The following is a 23,531-nucleotide window of genomic DNA, read 5'->3' as shown; positions in this document are numbered from 1 at the left end:
CTACGGTACGCAAAGTACTGTGAGGACGAAATGGCAGAAAAGAAAAAGGCCCTGAAGGAGAATGTGATGTGGGCTCAAGTAAAGCTCGCAGAACAACAGGAAAAGCAGCTGAGTAAATTAAATAAAGTTGCTCAGAACCAAGGTCCTGGGGGAGGGAATGGAGGAAAGCCCCGACCTAAAATGAGTAGAGAGGAAGCCAAAAAGAAATTTCCTTGCCATCAGTGCGGAGAAATTGGACATTGGCGAGACGAGTGTCCGTATTTACAAGTTGATAATGCCCAAACACCTGATTTAATTCCACAGACGCAGAATGAAAAGCAAAGAAAGACCCAGCAACAGGTAAAAACGATTCAAGTGCCTCGAGCGCCAAAGCCTATATTTAAAGGGAAGTCACCACAGGGTGATGATGTAGAAGTCTGGGGAGGCAATGAGGATAGAAATACAGCAACTTCGCAGTATTTGTTGAACGACACTTTTTTCTGTGATGACAAATACTGACGGGGCCTGAGAGGGGAGGACGAGGAGTGCGTACTTGGCGCCTCTTTGCCGGTAGACCAGTCAGGGCCATACATTGAAGGAAAGGTTGATGGAAATGATGTCACCTTTCTATTGGACACTGGTGCTACCCGTTCTACTGTGAGAACAGTGGACGTTCCAAACCTACCCCTCTCGGGAGAAGCAATCCAAGTAGTAAGAGTATCTAATCAATTGATTAGTACACCTGTTACCGAACCCATGGAGATCTCAATTGGAAACTTTAAACAAATGCACAGATTTGTTGTCTGTGATACCAGTCCGGTAAATTTGCTGGGACGTGATTTGCTGTGCAAAATGAATTGTACCATCTTTTGCACACCAAAGGGAGTCGAAATTCAAACACCAGATGAGGACGGTATCTACAAGCTAATGTTAATTAGACCTGACTCAGAAATAAAACGAATGACTATACAGGACTTACCTGAAGAACTCCAGCAGACAGTGAAGTCAGAAGTGTGGGACTTTACTGGAAAGGATGTAGGGTTGATGAAAAACGTAGATCCCATACAGATAACAATGAAAGAAAATGCAGTTTACCCTAACACTAAGCCTTACAAAATGAGTGCCGAAGTGAGAGCAGGTGTTGCCATTGAAGTACAAAAATTGCTAGAAGCAAACATCATACAGGAAGTAATGAGTAGCCCGTGTAATTCACCCTTTATGGGCATTAAGAAGCCTAGTGGCAAGTACAGAGTAGTGCAGGACCTGAGAAAGGTAAACAAAATTGTGGTTCCTTGCTGTCCCATTGTCCCAAACCCAGCAGTCATCCTGTATCAGATTCCCTGGGATGCTGAATGGTTCACTGTGATAGACCTATGTCATGCTTTCTTTTCGATCCCATTGCATCCAGATAGCAAATTTCTTTTCTCATTTGCTTTCAACAGTAACGTGTATGTCTGGAACAGGGTCCCCCAGGGGTACACAGAAAGCCCCTCTATCTTTAATCAGATCTTGAAAAAATGCCTTGAAACTTTAGTCTTACCTGGAAAATCTGTTTTGGTACAGTACATTGACGACCTATTGGTGGCGTCTAAAAGCCATAGGGATTGCGTGGTTGACACCATTGCCCTACTGAATCACCTGAGTGAAAAGGGACATAAAGTGGCCCCTGAAAAATTACAGTTCTGTTCGAAATCAGTGAAATATCTGGGACACCAGATAGAAAAAGGTATCAGAAAAGTCACCTCAGAGAGAGTCAGAATAATTCAAAATATGCAGTTACCCCATACTCAGAAAGAAATCAGAATGTTCCTCTGAGTTGTAGGTTATTGCAGGCAATGGATTGTGGGATTTGCAGTTCTTGCAAAACCTTTGATACAAATGACAAAGAAAGGAGCAAAGGACCCAGTTGAATGGAATGACGAGAGCCTAACAGCTTTCACACAGTTGCGAAATTGCCTGTGTACAGCCCCTGCTCTGGGAATGCCTGACTACTCCAAGGAGTTTGGCTTATTCTGTGACACTCGTGACAATTGTGCATTGTCAGTCCTGACTCAGGAGCATGGGTTGACCAGAAGGCCTGTGGCATATTTTTCTGCCACTTTGGATTCAGTGGCTGCTGGACTACCTGGATGTCTAAAAGCAGTAGCCGCAACTTGCACCAGTTTAGAACAAAGTGAGTCTACCATTATGGGACATCCTGTAACTGTATATGTTCCACATGCAGTTGTGATCCTATTGACTCGTACAAAAACTCAGTATCTCACCCCTAGTCGGCTGACTAAATATGAGAGGATTCTCATGGGTGCTGCAAATATCGTTATTACCCGATGTAACATTTTAAACCCTGCCACTCTACTCCCTGACTCAATGGTAATGGAAGATAAGGGAGATAATGAGCATGACTGCATTAACCTGACAGAGTTCAGTACCAAACCTCGCCCAGACATTAAAGAAACTCCTTTGCCTGTTCATGATGTGGAATGGTTCGTGGATGGTTCCCGCCTAAGACATGAACTAGGAGGCCTAAGTGCTGCCTACGCTGTGGTCACGTTAAGCAAAATTGAAGAAGCATCTTATCTATTTGGAGTAAAGTCTGCACAAGTAGCCGAATTGATCGCCCTGATAAGAGCTTGCAAATTGGGAAAAGACAAAAAAGTAACAGTGTATACTGATAGTCAGTACTGTTACGGAGTTGTGCATGACTTTGGCCAATTATGGCTACAAAGAGAATTCCTGACTTCCTCAGGTACCCCCATTCGGAATGGAAAAGTTGTCCAAGACCTTTTAGAGGCAATCCAATTACCAAAAGAATTGGCAGTGGTCAAATGTGTTGCTCATAAGAAGGGCCTTGACCCTGTATCATTGGGAAATGATTTCGCTGATCGGGTGGCAAAACAATGTGCTATGGATCGACTGAGAATAAATCCCAATCGGGGTGGGGTTGGAAACAGCTGCCAACTTAGAATGTTTGAAGAAGTGCCTACTTGGGATGAAGTGAGAGAATGGCAGCATGTGACGCCCTGGGAAGAGAAAGAGAAATGGAAAGAACAAGGTTGTAAACCGAGACGTGAGGATGGTGTCATGGTGGGCCCAAATGGTATGCCTGTGTTACCAAGACACCTGCTTGCCCCAATGGCTCGATTGATACATGAGGGATCACACATTGGGAGGGACGCCATGGTTCTGGTATTTCAACAGACTTGGTACAACAAGAAATTCAGGAAGGTAGCAGAGTCCCTTTGCCAGAGGTGCTTGACATGTCAGCAGTTCAACGCTGGCAAGAAAACAGAAGTTGAACTGATGAAAATTGGGAGATCAGGGGGTCCCTTTGTGAGAATACAAATTGATTTCATTACCATGCCACGATGTGAGGGAAAAAGATATGTCCTTGTCATTGTCTGCTTATTTTCAAAGTGGGTGGAAGCTTACCCTGCCACTCTGAATGACGCCATAACAGTAGCTAAACTCCTACTAAAGGAGTTGATACCTAGGTTCGGGGTTCCAGTCTTTATTGACTCAGATAGAGGCACTCATTTTCAGAATGAAATTTTGGCCCAGCTTTGCAAAGCATTCGGGATCACACAAAAGCTACACTGTGCATATCATCCAGAGGCTTCTGGAGTGGTAGAACAAATAAATGGCACTATAAAAAATAGATTGGCAAAAATGTGTGACTCTACTGGCTTGACCTGGATAAATGCCTTGCCTCTTGTTCTGATGGGACTCAGAAGCATTCCAGATCGAAGAACAGGCCTGAGTCCCCATGAGATATTGATGGGAAGAGTGATGAGACAAGCTTGGGTACCAGGATACAAACTGTTAAGCATTTCTGATGATTTGGTACTTGAATACTGCAAGCAACTGGGTGACCAAGTGCGTTCTATCTCTCGCCAGATTGGGGCAGACGCCGTCGCCAACCCGACAACACCAGTTCACAAATTGGTTCCTGGTGACTGGGTTAAGATAAAGAAGCATACCCGTTCAAGTTGCCTTGCGCCAAGGTGGGGAAAAAAGCGTCAAGTAATCCTAGTAACGACGACAGCAGTGAAGTGTGCAGGCGTTCCCAAGTGGATCCATGCCAGCCATACCCAGAAGGTGATACCAGACGAGGAGCCTGGAGCTGAAGGTCGTCCCGCTGAGGGGTCTACAGACGTTGGTCCTAAAGTAGCTGATATCAGACGGCCGAGCACCAGTCCCGTTGAGGGTCCTTTAGGCGTTGGTCCAGAGGCAGCCGATGACGTATGGCCAAGCACCAGTACTGCCGAGGAGCCCACAGACGTTGGTCTGAAAGTAGCTGATGACGAGCTGCAGAGGATTTGGCCAGAGGATTGGATACCCATAATCGATCTTACTGGAGATCCACTGAGAACAAGAGAGCGAATAGAGGAAGACAGAGAGTGGAATAGAGAGGTCGAGCAAGGCACAGGCGAAGACCCTCAGATCATTGAGATTCACATCAAAACTGAGGACGAAGAAGAAGGTCAGACAGGGACAGAACAAGTGATCGATACTCCTCCACAGACTCCTGATATCGAAAAGGGACAGACTAGACATAGTGTAATAGTTCGAGCAGAAGAAAATCAAGGGATCGAAGTGCTCGAGCAGGATCAGACAGAACTAGGAGAACATGTTCAGGACATAGAAACAGAGACATTTGAAAGCGAAACGCAAAATATACCTGAACCAGGCCAGTTTAGTAACCAGGCAGAAGAAATAGATACAAGACCTGGGACTAGTCAGACAGAAAGGGAGAAGACAGAAATTGAGGTGCCACAAACAAGTGAAAATAAAAGGACATTAGAAGAAAGCCAAATAACAGTGCCAGCTAAAAGACTCAAGAAAAAGAAGCACATTGAGCCAAGGTATATTAAGAGACTAAGATTAAGAATAAAAACAGTCCAAGAGAAACTTGCAGACATAAGAAAAAGTCCCCGAATTGCAGAAATACCTGAAGATAACTCCAAGAGAAGGAGTGAAAGAATAAAAAGACAAAACGAAAAATACAAGGATCCAGAGTGGACCTACTTAATCTTGGAAAACTTTGAGGATCTTGATATTACTGACGAAAGCGACGGAGAACCAATTTCTGATTACTCTGCAGAGGAAGAGGAAGAACCTCCGTGAAATTGGTCAGCAATAAAATTACCTAAGAAAAGCTGCAAAGAGGGGTTAAAATTTCCTTCTGAGCCAAAATGTCTGATTCAAACGTGAGTGGTAGACCTAGCCGCAGTTGTTGCAAAACATGCTGCAAAGTGTGTATATGTAGTATAGTTATAGTAATATTAATTTGGATAGGATTAACAGTTTTCATTCCATTTATGGTTAGCAAAAATACTAATATTGACCCTACTCAGATTACCGACACTGAAGAACTGACAACACGAAGTGTAGAAAGACGTGAGAAAGCACTCAGACAGACAAAACGTGACTTAGAAGCATCAGATGAGGAAGGACTACATTACCACGGAGTTAGAAACAAGACACACTTAAATGTTTTCGCAAATTTGTTAGTGCATTACGTAGAAACTATGGAAATAGAAGATTGCTATGTCTGCATGAAGCTACCTACTTCTATGGCTGAAGGCGTGACATACCATCATCTACCTCTGACCTATGGAATCTCCTGTAGTATTTTAGCAAGCTTATTTTACAAAAGAGGACCGTTACAGTACTATTATTCTAATAATGACGTGATCTTTTCTGAACTTCCCATTCGTGGAAATCTGAATCCTGTACATACCAAAAGTGACGTAATACGATATATGGGAGACTATTTTCTGACTATAGGCAATATAGACATAGCTGAAGCACACAGAGATAACTTGACCTGTACATTACATGAACAAGAAAAGATATTTTTAAACATGGCAGAGAAAAGAAGGGAGAGTTTCCAAAGGAAGGCAAATGACAAAAGGCAGAAAACACCTAAATGGGCTGAGAACATGGAAAGCACCTCAAATGGCGGGGCAGGGCCTGCTTTGTTGCTGGATTTCGAAAAGAAAGGGAAACTCTGTCTTCATCGCGAGAAGACTAGTTATTATAATAACATTTTCATTGGTTCCAGTCAATGTGAACACAATTACAAGGTAATTGGAGGTTGGGGATTTAAAAATGGGTCAGAGCCTGTGTTTCCTGGAATTTATTATATATGTGGAGACAAGGCTTATTTCAAATTGCCGGATCACTGGTATGGAAGCTGCTATTTTGGCATTGTTTTCCCGAGAATATACCATGTGAATGAAGTTGCTGGAAGCAGTGAAAACACTAATGGCTTAGTGCGTAGCAAAAGAGAAAGCGTAGGGGAAATAATGGGTAGTATTTTTAGTGCACTGATACCTGGAGTGGGAGTGGTTCTGAATACTCACAGAATTAGCAAATTGTCCACAATAGTGGATGTGTTGTCTACTGACACGGCTCATGGATTTCTGCTGGTCAATACCGAAATGGTTGCGATCAGATCAATGGTTTTGCAGAACAGACTTGCTCTTGACACCTTATTAGCAAAAGAGGGCGGAGTCTGCCGGATGTTGAAGGCGCAACATTGTTGCACTTACATTCCGGATAAAAGCGTACAGCTCAAAAGATATGTGAAAAACATTACTAATTTGGAAAAGGAACTTAAACCACTCGAGGTTGACAGTGCCTGGAAGAGACTGGTTGATGGTCTCTCCAATGTAGGTCATTGGTTTGCTAGTTTAGGTAAAAGCTTATTGTTAAAGGTACTGATGCCAATTGGAGTGATAGGTCTTATCCTATTTCTCATATTCGTCTGTTGCAAATGTCGCCAACACCGAAAGAAATACCAAGTGAATGCGAGAGGAGTGAAACGAAGTGCGGATGAGCTTGAATTAGAAGAAATGAATAATAAGATTTATAAAAAGGTGAAAAATTCTCACCCTACTTTAAATGAGAAAGACAAATTGAATCGCCTGTTGGAAGAGATAGAAATGTACAAGGTGTGAAAGAAAGTTGGCATCTGGTTCCATTTTTTGTGATGATAGTAAATATCATCAAAGAGGGGATTGATAGAGCAAGATTTCGCATCGCGACTTGCTCGATTCATGAACCTCGAAACCGTTGTAACCTCGTAACGAATTGTATGTTTTACTAATATCTTTTATTTCCGATATATATGTATGATAGAGAAGCTTGCCTATGTGTTTTACTAATACGATTAATCCGTGTTTTTAAAATGGCCGCTGCTTGACTTTCCTCTTCTGCGCATGCGTCAGTCACACTCACGTGACTTCGTGTAGAGATAGTTTTGGAGGGAAAGGGTGCGCATGCGTAATAAGCAATAAGATGGCTATAACGTGGTGAAGCTTTGTGCTGCTGCTCTTGTGAAATTGTTTGTTGCACTTATCATTAATGCATAGTATATTTTTATAATGATGAAACCTGTAATGTGAAATCATGACATGTAATACATTCATTTATTTGTATGTACTAATTTGTTTTCGCTTACTTTTCATGTATCTTCGGCACTGAGGGGTGAATGGGGATGGGGAGTCCATCTTGGAGGGCAGATCCGCGCATGAGCAGATGCAGTGAAATGGCATTGACACCAAGCCAAAGAAGGTTGTTGGCAGAGCCTGCCTGGGAACGTGCACCTTCACCCAGCCAGAAGCATCCAGATTGTACTATATTGTAATACATTGTATAAGTTTTCATTGTATTCCGTGCGACTTCTCGTGGGAACCCCAATCTTGCTAGGCGGCACCTTAGGATGCAAATTAGGCCTTAGAATAGTCTGTTCTGATTGGTGTGTTAACCAAAGCCTACCTTAGGACCAATCCAAATTGGGGATTCTGACATTTTGCAACATTTGGAGGGTGGTACCCTGTCCTAAAACAGTATAACTAGCCTAGGTTTAACTAGAGAAATTGTCCGACTTGTCTGAATAGCTGACCTGTCACTGACCCAACGCACTCAATAGGTGACTTGATACAGAGGTGCTGCGGAGATCTGTCCGAAATTTGACCATAGACTCTGAAGGTTTTACTGAACCTTAAGTGCTGGCGGAGCACTTTTTCTGGGAATTCGCTGACCCAATCGGGGTCCTGATCGATAGCTGCAGAGAGGGTGGAGCGCAGGCGTTGCTTCCGAACTGCGGGTGCTGGTCGTATCCTGGTGGTCCTGTCCTGATCCGAATCTGGGTTTCCTGTCCTGTCCTGGGGTGTCCATTCTGCACCTGCTGTCCTACTGAGGGTTATCCTTCCTTGAGGGTTTTCCTGTCCTTAACTGACCCGTGGCCAGGGTTGGTTTTCACACCAGTCTAGGTAAATATTGCTCTGAAACTCTTAAACTGCACCTTTCTATTTTTCTGTCTTTGCTTCAATAAAGACATACCTTTGCACGTGATAATTTTCCATGCTTTGTCCTGCAACCATTGCATTTCATAAAGTCATTTGCATTTGATTTCATAGCGTGTTCCTATGTTACCCTACCTTTTAGAAATCATTTTCTGTATTGCAGTTTGCAACTTCCTGATATGGTCTTGGTTTTTCTCTCGAAAACTGACTAAGTAACTCAGATTTATAGCGTGTTCACCTTGCCCCTTATCTTAGTTTTCCTCTCACTTAGCGGGTTCCCTGTCGCACTAGTATTCTATTGATAAAGCTGTATGACTGCCCTTATTTGAATTTAAGATAAACTTTTCAAAACTTCCAGTTGTCCGTGGTCATTTTATAAAAAGTAAAGCCATATTTTGAATGGTGTATTTTGCTGCCTTTCCTTTTACAGCTAGCTCCCTGACCCATCGTGGTCATAGGTACCCATAAGGGTGGATGGTAAGTTGGGTACACTGGAAATAAATCGAAAAGGAACTCACAATTATTGGTAGTAGATTGTGTGGGCACCTGATCAATGTATATGATAAAGTAAAATATATGGGCCCGAAGCCAGAAGTGGCGAAATTATTGGTCGGGTGACCCGCGATCTCTAGCAATATCTATTAGAGGAGTTGGCATGTGAATACAGCAACCACGAAGCCAAGCCTAAGAAAAGGCCTCACGACAATGTGCCTGTGCTCCTTATAATTTGTAGCGATGGACCTAGACCAAGATTTTCTCAATGTTCATTTGTAGTTGAACAAATACCGTGGTATATGTTGGACATACATCTTAGGGGCGCTTCAGTTGGGGATAATGACGTGGCTGTTCTCAGTCTTTATTTATGGTTCAGACTTAGAGCACAGTCTTTCAGCAGCCTACACTTACCTCCACAGTATGACACGACATGAACTTAACCAAGTCAGTCCTACAGATACTCATCCCCATGTAATGATATTATGTGCAAAAAATACAGCAGCCATTATCACCTGATCCACCGGGTGAAACCATTATCTCTTCACTCTACCCTCTACTGCGATGCGGCAGCTGCTTTTCCTTTATTTAGTCGACTGGACGTATTATTTACTGAATACCATTACATTTAAAAACACATGAATATAGATTAAAAAAAGGTTGAAGTAGTACAGTAATTCTCGCTTTACACAAACGTATATGAAGTATTTGGCTCCACATGTTTAGGTCCAATGCCTGACCTGTGAATGGCACCCATGTCATGTGACTGAAGGCTTTCATCCACTTCTCCACTTCACTGTGTCTGCCAGCCATGAACAGGTACGCATCGTGGCTCAGGGAAACCTGCGTGCCATCGCCACCTGTGTGATAAACAGAAGTCACTTTAGTTCTAGACAGCGCCACAAAAATACAATACATTAAAATAACAATGTAACGTGTGAGTAGTGTTCTAAAAGTGTTTGAAACACAAAACCTGTAACAGGGCCGGCGCTAGGCATGGGCAGTGTGGGCAGCTGCATAGGGCCGTGTGGGCAGCTGCATAGGGCCTTGCTCCCGCTCACAACTGAGGGGGCCCGCATCACAGCACCCCTTTCAAAGCTGCCAGTGTTGCAAAGCCGAGGGGGCAACAGAAGTGCAGAATTGCGATGCCCCTGTATGGGAAGCCGTTCACGTCAAAATTACAGATCCTAATATAAGACATCTCCTGAAATGCATGGAGTGCTGCTAAATGAATCTGGCCCACACCAGAACGAATGTAACATGTGTCAAGATAAATATGATACCTGACAGAGTAAATCTGTCTTGAACTAAAACAAATATGAAACCTGGCAGAGTGAATATACTACTTAGCGATAAATATGAATAACACACACTCCAAATTGAATAAGAGATATACTGAAATATATATCAAAGATACTCAAATGAATATGGCCCTCACTATAAACAATATAGCAACCAGTGAAACAAATACAATATGCATCAAAAACGAATGGTACATTCCTTGAAATTACTGACATATGCCAAGAGGAGTATGACATGCATTGAAACTAATATGACAAATTGAAATGAAGATAAATTATTGAAATGAACATATTATATTCTGAAAAGAAGATAATGCACATTGAAAATAATATATAATACAATGAAATGAACATTACACATGGTGCAATGAATATGAAGTGTGTTTAAATGAATATTACTTAGATTGCAATGAATATGAGATATACAGAAATGAATAGGAGATGATTTCAAATGGATATGGCTTATGTTGAAATAAATATAAGCTCCATTGAACTGAATTTGACATGCTTTAAAATGAGTATGAACAAAGCTGAAAATCTCATGACACTTGTCAAAATGAATATGGCATGCATTGAAATTAATATGATACATATTCAAATAAATATGGTATATGTTAAAATAGATATGTTGCATCTTAAAATGAATATGGCAAGTGTTAGTATGAATATGACATCCATTGAAATAAATATAACATTGATTGAAAAGAATATAGCAAATGTTAAAATTAATATGAAATGCTTTGAAATGAATATGAGCTTCATTGAAATGAATTTAACATGTTTTATAATGAATACGAGTAACGCTAAAATGAACATGACATTTATCAAAATGAATACAACTTGCTTTGAAAGTTATATGATACACATTGACGTGATTATGATACGTGTTGAAATGGATATGATTCATGTTAAAATTAATATAAGATGTATTAATATGAATGAGACATCCATTGAAAGGAATATGACATATGTTAAGATGAATATGACATGCACTGAAATGACTATGAGCCCCATTGAAATTGATTCAACATGCCTGAAATGAATACAACCAATACTGAACTTAAAATGAAACTTGTCAAAATTAATATGTTATGCTATGAAATTAATATAATATACATCAAAATGAGAACTGCATGTATTCAAATAAATATGACCTATGCTGAAATAGATATGACTCATGTTAAAATTATTATGACACGTAGTAAGGTGATAATGACATCCATTTAAATAAATATGACATTCATTTAAAGGAATATGGTGCATGTTAGGATGAATATAAACCACTTTGAAATTAATATGACACCTGTTGAAATTAATACGGCCATATCAAAATGATTATGATATTCATTACAATGAATGTGGCACTTTTTTAAATGAATATGAAACTATGTGAGAAAAATGTAGCATGCTTTGAACTATATAAAGCACATATCAAAATAAACACAAGATGTTTAAATGAATAAGACCACTGTTTAAATGAATATGCTTGCACTGCACATATGTTGATTTGCTTTAACATTAATATTGCATATTGAAATGAATATTACATATTCTGAAAGGATATGATAAGGTCTAAAATGAATTAACTAAAATTAATATAACATGCATTTAAGGGAATATAACACAAGCAACCAGGCTTTACCACGCATTCATTTCCAATGCAGGTAAGTATTTCTAAATTTGTCACACAGTAATTTAACACACATGAAAGTATTTTTGTAAATAACATAATTTTTTATGTGGCGCATAAAGATAAAGGGAGGTAAAGATGATTTTAGGGTTTAAAGGTGGGCAGAGGTAAAGGGAGGTAAGGGTGATTTCAGGGTTTACGAAGTGGGTAGAGGTAAAGGGAGGTTAGGAATAAAAAAGGGGGTTCTCAATTAAAAAATAAAAACACATGCACATGTGTGTGTGCACATATGTATATATCTTTATCATTTCAGGATTAAAGTGCCATCTAAATTATGCAAAAAAGGAAGCAGAGAACTCTAGGTAGTTCCCAAGTTTAGGTAGAAAGCAGCTCCCTTCTATAGAGCACACATCGGGCCCGATTGACAGAACTAACTTAACTTAAGACAAAATCCTAAACTTACTACTTTTGGTATTCACAGAAGGCATTTGGTAGTAGTAAAGTTGGGATTTTGTCTTAAGTCTGTCTTAAGTCTGTCTTAGGTCAAACTTAAGACAAAATCCTAACTTTACTACTACTACTAAATACCTTCTGTGAATACCAAAAGTAGTAGGACTTAAGACAAACGTAGGACAGACTTAAGACCGACTTAAGACAGATCTAAGACAAACTTAAGACAGACTTAAGACAGACTTAAGACAAACTTAAGACAAACTTAAGACAAACTTAGGACAGACTTAAAACAAAATCCTAACTTTACTACCACTAAATGCCTTCTGTGAATGCCAAAAGTAGTAAGCTTAGGATTTTGTCTTAAGTTAGTTCTGTGAATCGGGCACTACAACACCACTGAATCTGCTCACCTCAAATGTCCATTTTCTAGCAAAGTTTTTAAGCATAGAATTTGTACAGTTCCATCCACTCAATAGTAGAAAGCGACTAAGGGCCTGTTACGAATTTGGCTCTTTGTAGCGGCCGCAGCGCCAGCACCCCCCTCCTAGATTGCCAAACCTGTAGTCTAGCCGCCTGCCGCATTCCAATTGGAATAAAGGTTGGGTGGTTCTGCGGCGTCTGGCCCACAGTGGTGCCTTTCAAAGACTCGTATGTGAGCCTTAGAAAGTCAGCGCCATGGGACCGCCAGAGCGCGTTCCAGCTTGGTATGTACTGTGAAGTCCATGCTGTGATGTAACAAGGGATGCATACAGACAGGGGGGCACACCATGTGTCCCCCTGCATGCCTCACCTGGCCCAGAGGCAACAGGGAGCACTGTAGAGCCCCCTTAGTTTCTTCATTGCCACATTTTTCATGGCGGTCTCACTGCCATGAATACTATAGCAGTGAGGAAAGTCGTAATATGCTTGGCAGTGCTGCGGCGGCACCACTAGCATATTGCTTGCCTCAGGCCACTGCAAGACCATCAAGGATCACAGATCCCTGGCAGTAGCAGCAGTCCTATGGCGGTCTGACCGCTAATATTGTAATACTGCTGTCGGACCACCAGCAGCTGCACTGTTTCTGCGGATTTGGTGGTCCATTGGACGGCCAAACTCGTAATCAGGCCCTTAGTCTTTTGCCATTGTTACAGCAAAGTCTTTAGACATAGGATTAGCTGGTGCCATCTATGCTGAGCTAAAAAATAACAAAAGAGTGTTACCACTCCAGGCACTGTATCGCAGCTTTGAATTAAATAAAAGCAACCCTTGACACATGCTTAGCTCTTATTAGAGCTCTCCAGAGGGGTATAACTTTGTCCAGACACAAGGAAGCACCCAGTATAGATAAACAAGAATTGAAGAGTGATAAGTGGAGAATAAGGGTTAAAGAGAGAGGTTGATCAATGAGTCAAGAGGACAGAGGAAATTGGAGATAGGGATGAGTGATACGGAATGAGGAATAAAAACAGAGGCATGAGGCGTGAGGTATTAGATTACCCTAAAATAGACAGGGTGGTGAATATTTTAGGACATGATCGCTTGTTAATTTCACAGAAAAGGTGAAAACCAAGAGATATAGAACAAGCGATTAGGAGTAAAGGGTGAGGAAGAATAAAGGGAGCGTGAGGGAAGAAAGATTAGGTTCCAGGGTTCCAGAGCTTTTGTAACCTTGAATTGTTGTTGTGGACACTTTGAACCCCCAAAAGGACCTTCTTGAAGAAGATCCAGAAGTTTGAGAGCATTTGGAGCATGTTTGTCAAAAATCTCAATAACTTGACTGACCTGTCGTCGAGAGCCAAGCCGGCAACGCCAAACTGCGACTCGCTCTTGTCAATGTTGTGTGCCCCATCACTTTGGATAGTTCCCCTGCTCTTCCCTAATGGAGAGCACAACCAGGGTGAACCTTTCATGCCAGGGGCTAGCCATTCCACCCCATTAGGTGCATCAAAATGATTCGAGGTGGGAATTGTTAAACCAACATGCCTCATCACATGCTTAATGGGAATCCTTACAGGGCCAATGTGAAGACATTGCCTTTTTTCAAAATTATCACATTCCCTAAAACAAGATTGTTTATAAAAATACACCAGCCAGAATAACCCAGTCATAGACTCTCTCCTGGGTCGGGCAAGCGGGCCAAATAACAATCTCTGCACTACCTGGGGCGATCTGAAGTTCATAATTATACAATCACCATAACGATCCTTGGGCCTGATCCCAGTCATTCCACTCTCCGTGTGCACAAAATCCCATTAACCATATAATTAGGGAACTTCCTCTGTTGGACCAGCCAATTTAAACATTTATTAGTCAGTCCTGGCCCTCCCCCTGATTCACATTCAACTCTGGGACTTCTACCAAAACAAGTATGTAGGGGCAAGATGCTGGGGGGCGAGGGGTTGATCACTGGTTGCCTCTGTATGGATATTAGGGTATTTAGCATCAGTGGAGGTATCCCTGAAGATCCAGTGTTAAAGGACAACGAGGACTTGTTAACTTCTAATGCTTTTGATGTGTGAAAAGTATCCACAACCTCAGTCTTTTCACCATGCCTAATTGCAGCATCTCTAGGTACAGTGGCTGTTATAGCATGCTGCAGGGTGCTAGAGTACTTAACCAGTTTGTGTTGGCGGTTGGAGGTCATAACCTGGGCATCATCTTCTGCTACCAGTATTGAACATACAACTTACTTTTGCTGGCGATATAATGAAATTGAGACCCCTTTGATGGCATCCCACCCCACTGTCAATGAGGAAAGTTCTTTATGCAGATAGTCTTTAATTTTTCTAAAATAGGACTCCATGAGGTCCACAGCCCAATGAGGTGTATGCCTGGTCATCTCAAGGATGGAAGTAAAAGGGTGAAAAATGTTTGAGTCAGCACGTGAGCTAGCAGGGGCTAGATGGGACTGAGACAAGAGCTGCTGTTTAGGTTGTTTGCGTGTCAAGAAGGTCGAGATGTAAATTTCAGGCATGCCCCCATTAGATTAGGTGCCAAATTTAGCGCGATGCCAGCTGGGATGTGGAGTCCCCAAAAAGTGGCATAAGTTCAAAGAGCAACTCACGCTGCGGGAGTTCAGGAAGCGCTTTAAGCACTAAATAAGCTCCTCTCCCTGGCAGTAGATGCAGATACGTGCCTCATTGCGCAATGGCAGCTGGGACGTGGAGTCCACCAATCAGTGGTGTAAGTCCAAAGAATAGAATAAGGGAGGGATGAAGGCATGATGGGAATGTGTATACACACTGAATCCTGGACAAACGGTCCAAATTTAACAGTACCCGAAGTGCCATCTTGGCCCCATGCTTTGGAGGTGCCATCCTGATGTGTGAAAAGAATGTTCTGAGAAAAGAGAGATACCGCGGGACTGTTAATGTATTAAACAAGATGCTGCCTCATGTGTTAAGGTGCTGTCATTTACTGCAGGTAACTTTACTAGTTTGTATAGAGTTAATATAACACAAAAGCTCATTTAAAAATAAATTAAAATGACATTACAGAATGGTTTCAATATGAGAAACCTTGAAATTGATATAAATAACACTGAGGCAAATAACCCTGTTCTTGAAATTGGATATGAATCACATTGTGTTGCATACAATACTGAATGACCTGGATAAAGATGTGAATGAATTGGATATGGTGAATTGTGTGTATAACACATACTGAAAAGCACGTGACACTGGCAGCCTATCAGAGTGCAGTTCCATGCAAATTGCAGAGCTCATTCTAGACACTAAACAGGGCAGCTGAGCTAAGGAAAGGGAGGGGTTATGGAGCGGAACACTTGTAAAACCTGCAGAAACGAGGCAGCATCTCTCTCTGCTGTGCTGTTTGGGATACAGGACTGTGTAGGCATTTATGATCGGCAAGGAGCGTCTGCAGGCCGGGGGGGTATCCCTGCCCATTATCGCCGCTCCGATTGCCATTAGGTGCTGGACGTCTGAGGCGGTCCTTGCTCCGCGTTTGAACTATCTTTGGGCCTGTGATCCTGGCGGAGCTGCCCCTTTGACATGGCGCACGTCTTACGAACTGTAAGTCGAACTGCACTTCCCACGGGAGCTCAATCAGTGCGGCGGGGGGTTGCGGCTCACACTCTGTATCCCTCCCCTGAGATCTAGTAGTGTCACTGCGTCGTAGTGAGGAGCTAACCCCCTTCCCTCCGCCTGAGATCTAGCTCCCCTTGTGAGCCCCGCGTTGGTGAGCTGCTCTATGTACGCACTACCCTCCGAATTTCCAATAGCCCCTGAAAACTGTTGCCTGTGCGAGGCACCATTGCGGTAGGATTTCCCTCCTGCTGTCAGCCGTGCAAGCTGTTCCCACACCTCTCATGAGGCCCTGAAAGTCGAGTGTTATAAACACTGAAAGTGATGCAGAAAGTTACCTAGGCGCCAGATCAGCGCTCTATCCACGGTGGTGCTTTCTTTTCATGGGGGCCATCTCCTCCTACATCCTGTTTGAACAGGACATACATGCTAACTTCCCGATTCAGACGGGAGACTACCGATTTCAAGGGCAGTCTCCCGCCTTCATCCCTGTATGCAAAACGCCGATTCCTCTGTGGCCTCCTCCCAACACCAACTGGTCATGTGTGACTCGAAGTATTCACTACCAGTGCCAGTAACCTTTCCCTCCTGCAGGCCAGTGCATAATATTGTCACACTCTCTGCCTGCCTTGGCACTTTCTCCGGGCTCAGGGCAAAGCGAATAGGTCCCGCCTAGAGTGTGCAAGTGAGTGGATTCTGGAAAAGGGAGCTAAGCAGTGTAAGGTCGAGAAACTGCTGTCTTTACGAGGTTATTATTCTTAAATTGTATAATTGCAAAACTTATTATTTGCAGTACTTAGAAACCGCAGACGTATACTGTACTATATAAAAAGAAAATGATAATAATCAGAAAGTCTTGAAAACAGACTGGAAGGCTGCTCGTGCTAACGTCCATTATTTACATTAGACAGCAGCGGGCACCATCGCAGTTTCCGAGTTAGGAGCCAAAAGGAAAAGCTTGCTGACCACTCTTGCCTTCCTCATCCCACCAGTCGCTCACGCTGACGCCACAGTGTGGCTCAGTGGCTAAAAACCCTCTAGATGACGCCTCCCGCCCAGCTCGGGCTCCCAAGTGGGGCAGGTCTCGTGGTGTGAGGATGCCTTCCTTCATATCTGAGGGCGGCGAACCTTGTCCTAGCTCCCGTGCTGACTGGAAGACACCTGGCAGCATGGCAGTAGTGTGCCATTGCAGTTCTTTTCGTGGCGGCCCACCGGCCCCGAACACATTCATTCACCAGCGTCCAGACTGCACTGTCCGCACATCTGAACTCCACTTCTGAACTCCACTTCTGAACCGGCAGCTCAGAACCCTGCTGCCAACTTAGGCTGCCAGCTGCTTTGACAGAGAGCACACCTGGCGCACTAGCAGGGCATATCTGGGCCCCAGCACTATTTGGCACTGGGTATAATACAGTGAAAGGCCGCGCAACTCATGTTTTCTCCAGTTATAGATATTGCCTATAAGCCCCAAACAGGGTAACAAGAACTACTAACACAGCTCAGCAAATTGACTGCCTATGGAGGAGACGTATGGTTAGGTGGTCTGTATAGATTTGTTATCTTTGATGTCAACATATGCTGTTGTCTAGTTTGCGCTATATAAAACGCTCAAATCCATAAATAAATAAATAGTCAGTTAAGGAGCGGAGAGTCTTAAAGAAACACTGATAAGGTTGAAAGTTCCAGAAACAAGACATTAGCTCTCTGGTTTGCAATAGCAACGAGGACAAGTAGTTCTGTAGAAGACGTTTACTAGCCCAGAGAGCTTTAGCAATCAGCTGGACAAGTGTAGACCACACTCCTCATTAATGAGCTCAAAAAGCACCATAGTGGTTAGAGGCTAGCAGAGTCCTGTAGTGTGCACCTATTCCAATAAATCAGTAATTTGGAAACCTCTTTTGCGATTCTCAAAGAATGATTTTTTGCGAATCGCTATTTGAGAATCGGAAAATGCTATGTATGTAGGATTTGCAATACATTTCGCGGATCCTACAAATTCCTTAATTGAGAATCTCAAATTGCGATTCGCAATTAAGGAATACCTCCCCATTCATTCCTATGGGCCTAGTGGCCCATAGGAATGAATGGGAAGACATTCTCAATTTGCGATTAGCAATTAGAGAATTGCAAATTGTGAATGCAATTTCAAGGGTGTCAAAAAGACACCCTGTTGCACCCCTGAAATAAGCATGGGTGCAAATGTGGCACACATACATGCCCTAAGGGCATGTATGTGCTTCACATGGCACTTTGAAAAATGCAAAAAAGTGCATTTTTCAAAGAAATTGCAAATTACCACCAACTTGAAGTTGGTGGTAATTTGCGATTCCTTAAGGCCAAATTGCACTTTTTTGATGCTTACATTGCATTTAAGGAATCGCAAAATTTGCGATTCCTTAAATGCAATTGCAAAATAAGGAATCGCAAATTTTGCGATTACTTATTTTGCACGTAGATTTGCCTTCATACATACCATTTAGCAAAATTGCGATCGCAAACGCCGAAATTCTGCGAATTTCGGCGTTTGGGATTGTAATTTTGCTTGATACATATGGCCCCAAGTTCTTGGTTATGCCATGAAGCTGGTGTAAATGTAGGTGAACATGTTAAACCAAACTGAGTTCTTCAAAGTTTATTTTGGGTTTTGAACGAGGCATGATCTACATTTTAGTAACCATGTCAAGAGGGGTAGTTTGTTTTGCTGCTAGTCATAAAGTGTGATTTTTGAGAGAGATCTTGCACCCACTTTACTACTACTACTCTCATAAACCCAGAAATCCCAGAGGCCTGGGGTTTTAAAAGAAGGGACCATAAATGATGGTGCTTTTTGGGTCTGTGGGAACACATTTGCTGTGCTAAATCAGGGCATTTGAGTCTGTTCATAATGCATCTTGGATTATACGGTCAGGTGACAAGTGCACACCTACCTGGAAAAGAAATGGACGGAGGCAGATCACAGCCATCCTCCTTCTACATCTGCAAACAAAAGTTCTGATACTGATTTGTCCAGTGTATTAGTACATGAGCAACTGACAGAAGTTGCAAGACTGCCCTGTTCGGTTCCTGCATCAGTAAATGGACTGCTTCCAGGCGCTAAAGACTCTTCAACTTATTTTTCGGAGAAGGAAAAAAATCGAGGAAACGACAAAAAGCTCTCCTGATAAACACTCGGTGGCAACACCTCCATGGAAAGCACAACAGTCACATTTAAAATGATTCTTTTTCACCATTAGCTAAAGATGAACCAGTTGTTAAATCATCTGCCCTGAAAGTGCAGCCAACAGCTGATAATTAACATATTCTTGCAGATAGATGTTCCACAGGCCTCTACTGTATTAAACAAGTTAGCAGTCTATAGTCCAACGAGAGCAAATGGGCAGGACACCACAGGCACTCCCATGTCACAAGGTGAGAAAATTATAGAGAGACGGCAGACCTAAGCATTAAAGCTGTGAGAAATGTACAATCGCTGAAAAACGTGAATGCTTAAACATGCATGAGCTCCCTATATTATGCACTATATACAAAAGCTCCTAGCACCGTGAAACGCCTGGAAATATATAAAGCGGCACACAAACACACCTCAAACGAAAAAACTGTACAGAGATCCTTCAAGTCCCATGCGCTTATTAAGAAAATTCACAATAAGTATCACTGCAGTCCATTATCCAAAGTGCACTCTGGGCCAGGATCACATCTGAAGGAAATATACCAACAATGATACATCATTTCTAGGCTATATGCCTGGTCTTGGACAAACCTCCCTTCTCTCGACAGATCCTAGGATTGGAGGAGGTGCGAGGAAGCAAGCGGCGGGGGGAGGGTGGTATGGGTCCCACGGAAAGTGGAACTGAGGGAAAAGCAGTGACAGGGTCGTCGGAGGTGGGTGTACTGTGGACGGGACATGAGGGCAGGTGGGTGGAGACCGGCTGTAATAGCATGAGCGCTGTGTAGTGTGCTGAAAAATAAAACAAGCATTTACAATGCAACGGTCTCGCCTTTGCAAAAGTTAGAGCTATTGGCATTGTAATTGACAACATTTTTATTTATGTGTTGACTTTGAAAATAGATAAATAAATGGCATTGTCATTTACAATGCCAATAGCTTAATCTCTCGCAAATTCGAGACCTATTGCATTTGCACCCACACAGAGCAACACACAGAGCCACATGCACCCACACACAGACAGAACCACACACACACACACAACCACACACACAGACAGAACCACACATACACAGACAGAACCATACACACAGAAAGAACCCCACACACACAGAACCCCACACACACAGAACCCCCCACACACACAGACAGAACCCCCCCACACACACAGACAGAACCCCCCCCACACACAGACAGAACCCCACACACACAGGCAGAACCCCACACACACAGACAGAACCCCACAAACATTCATTGTGGGACTTGATACCCATGGTCCACTGTTTTTCGGGGCAGAATCCTGCTGGTCACTTACCTGCATGCCCCTCTAGATCGCCCTCAGTACTCACAGCTGCACAGAAAGGTGGTGGCGCCGTGCTTTACTTCAAGAAGCGGCTTCTTCTACAACACTTCCGTTCTGCCACGCCCACCCCCACTTCCGGTTTGGGAATGCTATGCTACTCCTGGCCGCCATAAGTGTGGCAGGGTATGCTCAGACGTGAGTCCCTTGCTCACTTTGCCACTGGATTCAAGCAAGCCGGGCTGAAGACGGCTCGAATGCCAGAAACCGGTGCTCGGAAGCTTGTTTCCGGTCCAGGGAAGACATGGCTTGGCAGTTCGGGCTGGACTGTTCCCATGAGGCACAGGGTCAGACTGATTTGCATATAGCCATGTCTGAACTGGGGTGGCAGAGTGGGCTAAAGAACGGTGATGGATTATACCCAGATCTTTTGACTGGGTGTGAGTGTTTGATTGATTCAGATGCTCCGTCCATCACCACCCCCTTTTGTACCACTTTTGGCCGCCATAAGTGTGGCAGGGTATGCTCAGACGTGAGTCCCTTGCTCACTTTGCCACTGGATTCAAGCAAGCCGGGCTGAAGACGGCTGGAATGCCAGAAACCAGTCCTCGGAAGCGTATTTCCGGTCCAGGGAAGACATGGTTTGGCAGTTCGGGCTGGACTGTTCCCATGAGGCACAGGGTCAGACTGATTTGCATATAGCCATGTCTGAACTGGGGTGGCAGAGTGGGCTAAAGAACGGTGATGGATTATACCCAGATCTTTTGACTGGGTGTGAGTGTTTGATTGATTCAGATGCTCCGTCCATCACCACCCCCTTTTGTACCACTTTTGGCCGCCATAAGTGTGGCAGGGTATGCTCAGACGTGAGTCCCTTGCTCACTTTCCCACTGGATTCAAGCAAGCCGGGCTGAAGACGGCTGGAATGCCAGAAACCAGTCCTCGGAAGCTTGTTTCCGGTCCAGGGAAGACATGGCTTGGCAGTTCGGGCTGGACTGTTCCCATGAGGCACAGGGTCAGACTGATTTGCATATAGCCAAGTCTGAACTGGGGTGGCAGAGTGGGCTAAAGAACGGTGATGGATTATACCCAGATCTTTTGACTGGGTGTGAGTGTTTGATTGATTCAGATGCTCCGTCCATCACCACCCCCTTTTGTACCACTCCTGGGAGTACAGTCAGCAGGTCAGACTCAAATAAAGCAAAAACAACCCCCAATCCAACATGGCGCTTACCTCGAGTCTTCAGTTCTAAGGTCACCCATGCCATTCTAAAATATTAGCCCCGTATTTTAGAACAGTCTTCTTCACCGAAGAGACTCTGCCGCTGTTTTACGGTTGCATGGTTTGCTTAGAAATTCACCCTGCGGAGATCGGCTCACTTTTAGGAGCCAAGTACCTCGCTCATAATGTGATTCATAAGAACTAAACAATAGGGACACTTTTATCCGTCATTTGTCGGCTCGCCCCTCCGTTGTCTTCTCCCCCAGGATGGCTCTCTCAGGCTCGGGTCGTTTCGGCACATGCAAAGAAGGGAGGACAATGTCAGTGCCTCATAGTGTAAGCGGTAGAGGGAAGGAAGTGAGGAAACACCCATCAAGTGCCGCCACAACCCTCCCAAAGCGGCGCTCAACCCGCACCGAGGGCGTTACCTGTAGAGATGAAGCTCTTCATCAGTGCGCAGCTCCAGGAACATGGGCACTTCGCTCATGTTGGCGCTGCACGAGTGAGGAGCGAGGCAGCCCCTCCCGTCCCAAGCGCGGCTCTTCCTTCAGCTGCAGGCAGGTTCGTGGGTGCGAGGTCGGGTTGCCTGGCGACGCCTCGCACTTACTGGGCTTCAGCGTGTTTCCTCTTCCTGACTAGCCCCTCATTGCCGGGCAACGCCCCTGCAGTTGCACCAATCCCAGCGCGGCCAATTGCTGAATGCTGACATCAGAAGTGCAGAACACGGAGGTCCTGAGGCTCCCGACCCGGATGTGGTGATTCCTTCAGTGATTGGAGAGAGTGAACGTCGATGCGCCCTTGGGACAGCGAATCGACAGCGTGTCTTGCTCCCTGTACACGCCAGTAGGCTCTCAGATTGGCTGACAAGGTCCACCAATCACAAAGCATATTTGGTAGTTGCCAACCAATCAGAGAGCCGACTGGCCCGTGCAGACAGCGTGAGCAAGACACTCCGATGAGATCAAAGACTCGCCATCTGTTTTCATTCAGCAAAATTAACTCCTGGCGAAGGCACGGACAACGGGAGGGAGGGCGGGGGATAAACAAGGCACAACAACGGCACAATAAGTAGGATTACATTAAAGATACAAACAGAAAAAATTAATCTGGCAACAAAAAACGCCCGGAAAGGCATGACGACAAAAGGGGCGGGACTTAAAAAAAGACACGGAAACGCCCCGAATCGCGTCCTGATGGTGAAAGAGTGATTGACAACCAATCTCTTCCAATGGCTAGCCTCCATTTATGGCGCTAGCCAATGGAAGAGAGAGGCGGGACAAAGCACCATACTGTAGGATCAAAAGATTTCGCCTGTGCGAGCACTGCTGCGCAGTGCTACGGCAAGGCGAAACCTAAAAAGTAGATTCTAACGTGCTGGTAAAATCAGGAGCAGTGGTTATTTTCAAGTACTTGGTCCATTTTCTGAGGAGAGGGCTAAACACAAGGAGAGGCTGAATGGGTGAGTGCAAGAGCATAGAGGGACAAATGTTGACAAAGAATATGAAACAAACAATGGAGCGAGCACATGGGAAGCCTGAAGGTGGGCTGAGGCCCACATATTCAATACAACAGTCTCTTTGAGATAGAGCATGCGCTGTCTAGCCAAGACCTGAAAAAAACTGACGTGGAGCCTCAGTCGCACCAGCGATCC

The 23,531-nt window shown here is 43.8% G+C and overlaps 1 protein-coding gene across 1 annotated transcript in view; it reads right to left on the bottom strand.

The window, feature by feature from the left end:
- Positions 1–23,531, bottom strand: part of LOC144767079 (rho GTPase-activating protein 24-like) — a 261,070-nt gene that overhangs the window by 192,692 nt on the left and 44,847 nt on the right. The window contains exon 2 of the mRNA XM_078650703.1: positions 9,524–9,643. Within this exon, the coding sequence (XP_078506829.1) occupies positions 9,524–9,643 (120 nt within the window). The remainder of the gene's footprint in view (positions 1–9,523; positions 9,644–23,531) is intronic.

Source organism: Lissotriton helveticus, chromosome 7, assembly GCF_964261635.1.
Source record: "Lissotriton helveticus chromosome 7, aLisHel1.1, whole genome shotgun sequence".
NCBI classification, from domain to species: Eukaryota; Metazoa; Chordata; class Amphibia; order Caudata; family Salamandridae; genus Lissotriton; species Lissotriton helveticus.
Note: the sequence above shows the minus strand (reverse complement) of the source record. Positions and strands in the feature narration are given on the sequence as shown.